Source organism: Salmo trutta, chromosome 34, assembly GCF_901001165.1.
Source record: "Salmo trutta chromosome 34, fSalTru1.1, whole genome shotgun sequence".
Classification (NCBI taxonomy): domain Eukaryota; kingdom Metazoa; phylum Chordata; class Actinopteri; order Salmoniformes; family Salmonidae; genus Salmo; species Salmo trutta.
In genome coordinates, this window is record NC_042990.1 from 12,866,700 (window position 1) to 12,876,448 (window position 9,749).

Sequence of the window (9,749 nt, forward strand, 5' to 3'; positions counted from 1 at the left end):
TTACAAGATCATACAAAACATTTTGTAATCTCATACCGATTGCTAACTTAACTTAGCTGACACATTGAAGCTCAAACATTAATCAAGAATTTAAAACAAGCCTAAACATATTTTACAATGATCACATTTCAGTTTACTTTGAAGAGCACATGGACCCAAACTATGCTTCCCATTTCCCCAAAGAATAACTAACATCCAGGGGGGTTGGGAAAGAAAGCAACAAACCTTGTTTCTATAAGGTTCTTCCCTGAGATTTATTTTCCTCTCACTGTGTGGGTCTCCTTCAGGCGCAGATCCAGGATTAGCTTATCTTCACCAATTCCTAAACCATTACAATAGAAACTGACCTCAGATCAGTGTTTCGGGGGAAAAAAAGACCCTGCTCCCTTCTGACTCTTCTAATGTCGTCAGATATTTATATGTGCGTGAGTCGATCATTAGACAGTGTAGAACCCATGTCAGGTCAGTATATCCTATCTTGGCAGTGCCAAACATAGACAGCTTCAGTGTAGCATGTCATGTACTGTTTGGTGAGCAACAATAAGATAATATACTGTTTTACACAGAACTGAAAGAGTGTACTCCATGAGTCATTTAGTTCTTACTACAGTAAGAAGCCTTTTCACAATTTGCTGTATAAAAATGCTCACATGGAATGCTAGGGTTGAGATGGGAGCCTTTAGCATTCACAAGCACAAATAAACGCACTCATTAATTGGCTCTCGTCCACATGATGATTCAGCCCATACCTAAATTATGCAAGTGGTTAGAAATGGGTTTCTGTCAAAGACTTATTGGTTGATTGTGCCAACAATGGATGGCCATATTACACAGAGCTCCGTGCAAGTGGTGTATTCTACATGTATCAGTGCACCCCGTATTTAAAAAAAGAGTGACACCTGCTGGACACTTATTCTATGCATTTAATCGTATCCGATAGGCCAAATCCAGATAACTTTTGAAAAACTGGGCCCAGGTGTCTCTGTTCATTGGCTAGAAAATGGTTAAAGGCGGGACACGTATCCTGGCTTGGCCTCAGTTGATTGGCTCGTAAACCTGCGTTTGGGTCCTGTTCTTGCGGACACACACACACACCCCGCCCAGCAGGATGATCAGCATGGGAGTGCCCAGCCCCACCGCCATGATGACCAGAACCAGGGGGGAAAACGAGTCCACAGGAGGAGAGCCCAGTCCCACCAACACAGTCCTGAATTAGGAAGGAGAAAAGGTCAGGCGATAAGACAGAAAAAGCAAGAGAAGGAAGAATATCATCAGTGCTGACAATTTCATTCTAATTTCAGGTAGTTGGTGGTGATGTGAGATGCTTGATAGTTGATGCTTGGGTAACAGAGGGGCTATAAACTGCAATTTGCTGTATAATTCATTTCAAGTTGCTAAAATGCAACATATTATAGCAAGGATGAACCAATAGGATGTAAACAGTTACCTACCAGCTAAGGTAGTTGGTGGTGTTGTAGAATGGGTCTCCAGTGATACTGAAGGTCATGTTGAGCCCGGTGGTCTGGCTCTCCCCTCCATAATAAGCCAGCACCAGACCGGAGGGGGGAAGCTGGGCTACGAGGACAGGGGTTGAGTGCCGGCAGGGAGTGGCGTCCTCAAAGACAGGCGATGGCCTGCGGTAGGCCACGGGCTTCCATTGGGCGTAGCCAAGAACAGGGGAGGTGGAGTTGACTGGAGAGGACACCCACTGAGATACCTAAGGGAGAAGACAAGATCACTGTAGAATCTGACAGCTTTAGTGACAGTCTACAGACAGAAGGACGTTTAGAACAGTGAATCAACCATAAATGATCAACCACACAAAATTTGTTGAAATATAAACATCTAAACACTATGTTACTCAGTAACATTTACTACAGTATAACTGCATGTCTATAACACACACAGACATTACCTTGAATATGGAGGGAGTGTATTCGTCATCTATTGACCGGAGGAAGTCCACTCTGCTCATGGGCTGGGTGTCTCCCACGGCCTGTAGCTCTAGGGAAAAGCGGGATCGATTGGACCTCGGGGCCACGCCGTCCAGCCCCACCCTTAGCTGGGAGGAGTTAGCGTTGTGGAGGAGACTGGGCCAGCCTTGGTCCCGCCCCTCAACATCAAAGGCTGAGAACTAGGTTAGGAAAATAATGGTTGAATACAGGCTAGCTAACATGCAATAAAATTAATAATCTCACTGATCAGTAGTACTCACTTCACTTCAGTAACCAAGTTTAAAATCATAAAATCTAAGTTTGTCAGACATTTTCAGACCTTTAACCTGTTGGGGCTAGGGGGCAGTATTTGCACGGCCGGATAAAAAACGTACCCGATTTAAACTGGTTACTACTCTTGCCCAGAAACGAGAATATGCATATAATTAGTAGATTTGGATAGAAAACACTCTAAAGTTTCTAAAACTTGAGAAGATTCCATACAGGAAGTGCCCTGTCTGACAATTTGTTCTCCTTCTGTGGCATCTCTATCAAAAATATAGCATCTCTGCTGTAACGTGACATTTTCTAAGGCTTCCATTGGCTCTCAGAAGGCGCCAGAAAGTGTAATGGGGTGTCTGCAGTCTCTGGGCTAAGTACAGCAGCTCTGTTTGTGAGTGGTCAGGCTGGGAACAGTGACACGAGATGCGCGTTCATTAGAATTCTCCATTTTTTTCTTTCAGCCTTTGAATGAATACAACGTCGCCCGGTTGGAATATTATCGCTATTTTACGAGAAAAATAGCATAAAAAATTGATTTTAAACAGCGTTTGACATGCTTCGAAGTACGGTAATGGAATATTTTGATTTTTTTTGTCACGAAATGCGCTCACACGTCACCCTTCGGATACTGACCTGAACACACGAACAAAACAGAGGTATTTGAATATAACTATGGATTATTTGGAACCAAAATAACATTTGTTGTTGAAGTAGAAGTCCTGGGAGTGCATTCTGACGAAGAACAGCAAAGGTAATCCAATTTTTCTTATAGTAAATCTGAGTTTGGTGAGGGCCAAACTTGGTGGGTGTCAAATTAGCTAGCCATGATGGCTATATGTACTCAGAATATTGCAAAATGTGCTTTCGCCGAAAAGCTATTTTAAAATCTGACACCGCGATTGCATAAAGGAGTTCTGATTCTAATTCTTAAAATAATTGTTATGCATTTTGTGAACGTTAATCGTGAGTAATTTAGTAAATTCACCGGAAGTTTGCGGTGGGTATGCTAGTTCTGAACATCACATGCTAATGTAAAAAGCTGTTTTTTGATATAAATATGAACTTGATTGAACAAAACATGCATGTATTGTATAACATAATGTCCTAGGAGTGTCATCTGATGAAGTTCATCAAAGGTTAGTGCTGCATTTAGCTGTGGTTTTGGTTTTTGTGACATATATGCTTGCTTTGAAAATGGCTGTGTGATTCTTTTTGGCAGGGTACTCTCCTGACATAATCTAATATTTTGCTTTCGCTGTAAAGCATTTTTGAAATCGGACAATGTGGTTAGATTAACGAGAGTCTTGTCTTTAAAATGGTGTAAAATAGTCATATGTTTGAGAAATTGAAGTTATAGCATTTGAGGTATTTGTATTTTGCGCCACGCGATTCCACTGGCTGTTGACAAACGTCCCACCTTGCCCAGGGAGGTTAAAAGTGGTGTAATGTAGAGATGAGTCCATGTCCCATGCTATCTGTTGAGTGGATCCAAACAAAGGTCTGAATCTCTCATGATGAAATGTCTAATTTCATCATGCAGGCTTTAGATGATCCAGTTCCACCTACCTTCAGACAGAGCGAGCCATTGCTGAAGCTCTCGCTGGCGTCTCTTCCACAAAGCAGGGCGGTGTTGGCCATGGGGTCCAATGTCTTGTTCAGGTCGCCCCAGGTGAAATTCTGCAGCTCGTAGGGCTGGAAAAAGCTGGAAGGGGGTAGGTGCTCAGGGTCAGCTGTGTCGTTGACATCGTCATACTCCCACAGCTGATGAGAGACAAATTAGTTGGTTTAGTGAATGAGTTACGTATGGCTGACCAGTCTGAAATCAACCCGTTTTTAATACCCAGGTGTTTGTTAGAGCTATTTCCATATTGCTAACAACCATCCAAACATTTATGATCTACAAGAAATGTATAGAGCTAGAATTTGACCACGCAAATTATTACTTTCAATAACCTGGATTATGGTTCAAAACCTAGAACCTCACTTGTCTTTATGGTTTATGCATTTGAATGAGATAGTCATGTGACCTGTATCAGCCACTCAGAATATCACCTCAACTGACACTTATGAACACGATGACCATCAATTTAGAACTACTGATGACTCACCCTGGTAAAGACGAGTGTGTTGCTGTACAGAACACTGCTCTCTGGAGTCACTTTCAGGCTGCCTGTGGTATTTTGCACAAGGAAGGCAGGCCAGTCTACCACTACCTTGGATGAAATGGAGCTTGTGTGCACCAGTAGTAATGCTGGCGCCCCCTGGCTGCAGAGGAGGTAATGCAGTGTGTTGTTTTTGCCAAGCGCCCGCACATGGAGCAAGCCAACACCAGGGGGCAGCGGTGTCAGCAAGGAGTTCAGACCAGGGTTCAGCTCCAGGGATACCTGGGAAGAGGTAAGTAAAACAGAGTATGTTTTATAGTTTTTCTTTGGCAACACAGGTGAGAATCAAACAAGCAAACCGAAATTGTAAACAGAGGTGATTCATGAATCAATAACAGATTTGCACAGAGTCCTGCTCAGGCCAACAACGCTAAAAACTTGGTAAGCAAGGAAGTCTCAAATGAGATCGTTCATAATCAATATTTATTCATATCTGACATGGCTGGATTGCCAGCACAGAGTAGTGTTCGGTTTATATTTGTTTCAGCACTATTTGATTTAGCTATCTCAGCAACTGGGGCGGCAGGTAGCCTAGTTTTTAGAGCGCTGGGCCAGTAACCAAAAGGTTGCTAGAGTATCCCTGAGCTGACAAGGTAAAAATCTGTCGTTCTGCCCCTGAACAAGACAGTTAACCCACTGTTCCTAGGCCGTCATTGTAAATAAGAATTTGTTCTTAACTGACTTGCCTAGTTAAATAAAAGGTTAAATAAAATAAAAACGTATTTAAATGTAAAACCCAAACACTTTGGCCTACACCTACAGCGCATTCGGAAAGTATTCAGCCTCCTTGACTTTTTCCACAATCTACACACAATACCCCATAATGAAAAAGCAAAAACAGGTTTTTAGAAATTTTGGCACCTATCACATTTACATAATTATTCAAACCCTTTACTCAGTACTTTGTTGAAGCACCTTTGGCAGCGATTACAGCCTCGAGTCTTCTTGGGTATGACGCTACAAGCTTGGCAGACGTGTATTTGGGGAGTTTCTCCCACTCTTCTCTGCAGATCCTCTCAAGCTCTGTCAGGTTGGATGGGGAGCGTTGCTGCACAGGCATTTTCAGGTCTCTCTAAATATGTTTGATCGGGTTCAAGCTCTGGCTGGGCCACTCAAGGGCATTCAGAGACTTGTCCTGAAGCCACTCCTATGTTGACTTGGCTGTGTGCTTAGGGTCGTTGTTCTGTTGAAAGGTGAACATTCACCCCTGTCAGGTCCTGAGCGCTCTGGAGCAGGTTTTCATAAATCTTTCCCTTGATCCTGACTAGTCTCCCAGTCCCTGCCCCGTCACTGAAAAACATCCCCACAGCATGATGCTGCCACCACGATGTTTCACTGTAGGGATGGTGCCAGGTTTCCTCCAGACGTGACGCTTGGCATTCAGGCCAAAGACTCCAATCTAGGTTTCATCAGACTAGAGAATCTTGTTTCTCATGATCTGAGAGTCTTTAGGTGCCTTTTGGCAAACTCCAAGCGGGCTGTTATGTGCCTTTTACTGAGGAGTGACTTCCGTCTGGCCACTCTACCATAAAGGCCTGATTGGTGGAGAGCTGCAGAGATGGTTGTCCTTCTGGAAGGTTCTCCCATCTCCACAGAGGAACTCTGGAGCTGTCAGAGTGACCATCGGGTTCTTGGTCACCTCTCAGACCAAGGCCCTTCTCCCCTGATCGCTCAGTTCGCCTGGGCGGCCAGGTCTAGTAAGTCTTGGTGGTTCCACACTTCCTCCATTTAAGAATGATGGAGTCCACTGTGTTCTTGGGGACCTTCAAAGTTGCAGAATTTTTTTGGTACCCTTCCTCATATCTGTGCCTCGACACAATCCTGTCTCGGAGCTCTATGGACAATTCCTTTGACCTCATGGCTTGGTTTTTGCTCTGACATGCACTGTCAACTGTGGGACCTTATATAGACAGGTGTGTGCCTTTCCAAATCATGTCCAATCAATTGAATTTACCACAGGTGGACTCCAAGTTGTAGAAACATCTCAAGGATGATTAATGGAAACAGGATGCACTGGAGCTCAATTTCGAGTCTCATAGCAAAGGGTCTGAATACTTATTTTTTTATAAATTTGCACGCACAAAAAAAAAAAACATATTGCTTTGTCATTATGGGGTACTGTGTGTAGATGGATTAAAATCTAATCCATTTTAGAATACGGTTGTAACGTAACAAAATGTGAAAAAAGTCAAGGGGTCTGAAAACTTTCCGTATGTCCCTAGTTCAAATCACACCCACCACAACCACAAGGGATTGTGTAATCTTATGTCGCTACAGTATGCATTGTTGGCTGGGGTCCAACAATGGGTAAATGACAGTGGTGGAAAATGTACCCAATTGTCATACATGAGTAAAAGTAAAGATACCTTCATAAAAAATGACTCAAGTAAAGGTGAAAGTCACCCAGTAAAATAGTACTTCAGTAAAAGTTTAAAAGTATTTGGTTTTAAATCTACTTAAGTATCAAAAGTAAAATTATTAATAATTTCTAATTCCTTAAATTAAACAAAACAGATGGCACAATTTTCTCTTTTTTTACAGATAGCCAGGGGCACACTCACACATTTACAAACTAAGCATTTGTCTTTAGTGAGTCCGCCAGATCAGAGGCAGTAGGGATGACCAGGCATGTTCTCTTGATAATTACATGAATTAGCCAATTTTTCTATCCTGCTAAGCATTCAAAATGTAACAAGTACTTTTGGGTGTCAGGGAAAATGTAAGGAGTAAAAAGTACATTATTTTATTTAGGAATGTAGTGAAGTAAAAGTAGTCAAAAATTTAAAAGTACACATACCCCCAAAAACGACTTAAGAAGTACTTTAAAGTATTTTTACTTAAGTACTTTACACCACTGGTAAATTATAGTTTTATAGATTGTTGGTCATCATTACAATATGGCTAGCGCTATAAATACAAACCCAAACACGTATATCCAAAATGTTAGTAATCACCAACTAACTAAAATGTATAACTTGCTATCTAGCAGTAGTTAGCTTACTAACTAAATTCTCAAAGCGTCAGCTAGCTAACGCGTTAGAGTACGTTACTACTTTATCTGGTCAGCAAAAGATTATCTAACGTTATCAACCTTTTATAGCACTTTATTACTATACAACAGAAATGCAAACAACAATGTACTACCCAACTTACATTCCGTCGGTAGTTATCACCATTGCCGATAAAACTAGAAGAAAACCGAATCGTTAAAAGCAAAAATAAGACATAAAAGTGGATTGTGTACAAAATCTCCGCCGCCATCTTTCTTTTTCGGCATACACATGGAGGAATCACGTGTCGAGTTCTTTATTTGATCAGCTGATTTGTCTTCAGCTGACTCGTCAGTATCGATTTCAGCAGTTGTGGAAAAAGTACCCAATTCTCATACTCAAGTAAAAGTGAAAGTCACCCAGTAAAATACTTGAGCAAAAGTCTAAAAGTATTTGGTTTTAAATATACTTAAGTATCAAAAGTAAATGTAATTGCTAAAATATACTTAAGTATTAAAAGTAAAAGTATGAACAATTTCTAATTCCTTATATTAGGCAAACCAGTAGGCATAATTCTCTTGTTTTTTAAATGTATTTTACAGATAGCCAGGGGCACACTCCAACACTCAGACATGATTTACAAATTAAGCATTTGTGTTTAGTGGACACTGATGTCTTGCTTCCCGATATGCTTAAACACCTTCTTTGCCTGCTTTGAGAATAAAACAGTGCCACCGACTCGGCCCGCTACCAACACCTTCTCCATGGCCGACGTACAACACTAGCTGCATCCTCAGAGCATGCGCGACCAGCTGGCTGGAGTGTTTACTGACAAATTAAATCTCTCCCTATCCCAGTCTGCTGTCCCCACTTGCTTCAAGATGTCCACCATTGTTACTGTACCCAAGAAAGCAAAGGTAACTGAACTAAATTACTATCGCCCTGTAGCACTCACTTCTGTCATCATGAAGTGCTTTGAGAGGCTAGTTATGGATCATATCACCTCTACCTTACCTGACACCCTAGACCCACTTCAATTTGCTTACCGCCCCAATAGATCCACAGACAATGCAATCGCCATCGCACTGCCCTATCCCATCTGGGCAAGAGGGATACCTATGCAAGAATGCTGTTGTTGACTATAGCTCAGCGTTCAACACCATAGTGCAATCCAAGCTCATCATTAAGCTCGGGGCCCTGGGCCTGAACCCCGACCTGTGCAACTAGGTCCTGGACTTCCTGACAGCCCCCCCGCCCCCAGGTGTTGAAGGTAGGAAACAATACCTCCACTTCGCTGATCCTCAACACAGGGGCCCCACAAGGGTGCGTGCTCAGCCCCCTCCTGTACTCCGTTTACCCATGACTACATGGCCACGCACGCCTCCAACTCAATCACGTTTGCCTGATTACCAACAATGACGAGAGAACCTACAAGGAGGGGAGGGCCCTGGTTGAGTGGTGCCAGGAAAATAACCTCTCACTCAATGTCAACAAAACAAAGGAGGTTGAAGAAATTTGGCTCCTAAAGCCCTCAAACTTTTACAGATTGAGAGCATTCTGTCGGGCTGTATCACCGCCTGATACGGCAACTTCACCGCCCGCAACTGCAGGACTCTCCAGAGGGTGGTGTAGTCTGCCCAACGCATCACTGGGGGCACACTGCCTGCCCTTCACATCTACAGCACCCACTAGTCACTTTAATTTTTACATTTACATTTTAGTCATTTAGCAGACGCTCTTTTCCAGAGCGACTTACAGTAGTGAATACATTTCATACATTTCCCCCCCCCCCCCAGTACTGGTCCCCCGTGGGAATCGAACCCACAACCCTGGCGTTGCAAACACCATGCTCTACCAACTGAGCCACAGGAGACTAAATACTGCTTTACTCATCTCATATGTATATACTGTATTGTAGTCAATGCCACTCCAACATTGCTCATCCTAATATTTTAGGTATTTCTTAATTCCATTTTTTGATTTAGTGAATCCAGCAGATCAGAGGCAGTAGGGATGAGCTCTTAATAAGTGTGTGAATTGGACCCTTTTCTGTCCTGCTAAGCATTCAAAATGTAACAAGTACTTTTGGGTGTCAGGGAAAATGTATGGAGTAAAAAGTACATTCTTTAGGAATGTAGTGAAGTAGATGTTGTCAAAACATAAAATAGTAAAGTACATATAGCCCAAAAAACTACTTAAGTAGGACTTTAAAGTATTTTTTACTTAAGTACTCTGGATTTCAGGATGCAGCAAATGTAATGCCACCTTAGCAATTAATGAAACATTTCACCATAGGCTAAGCTACATGATTAATAAAAGTGGTGAGAGAATCATAATCCCACATCATGGGCGTCAAAGTGAATGAAACAAACATAGGCCTG

General features: G+C 42.3%; 1 protein-coding gene across 1 annotated transcript; it reads right to left on the reverse strand.

Annotated features, from left to right (window-relative positions):
* Positions 1 to 77: 77 nt before the first annotated feature.
* Positions 78 to 7,665, reverse strand: LOC115173616 (glycosylated lysosomal membrane protein-like). Its single transcript, XM_029731885.1, has 6 exons — positions 7,532 to 7,665; positions 4,325 to 4,600; positions 3,783 to 3,977; positions 1,916 to 2,134; positions 1,452 to 1,717; positions 78 to 1,207 (listed from the first exon to the last, which is right to left on the reverse strand). Exons 1-6 carry the CDS (start codon positions 7,637 to 7,639, stop codon positions 1,036 to 1,038), a joined length of 1,236 nt encoding a protein of 411 aa, XP_029587745.1. The 5' UTR covers positions 7,640 to 7,665; the 3' UTR covers positions 78 to 1,035.
* Between the last annotated feature and the right edge of the window lie 2,084 nt (positions 7,666 to 9,749).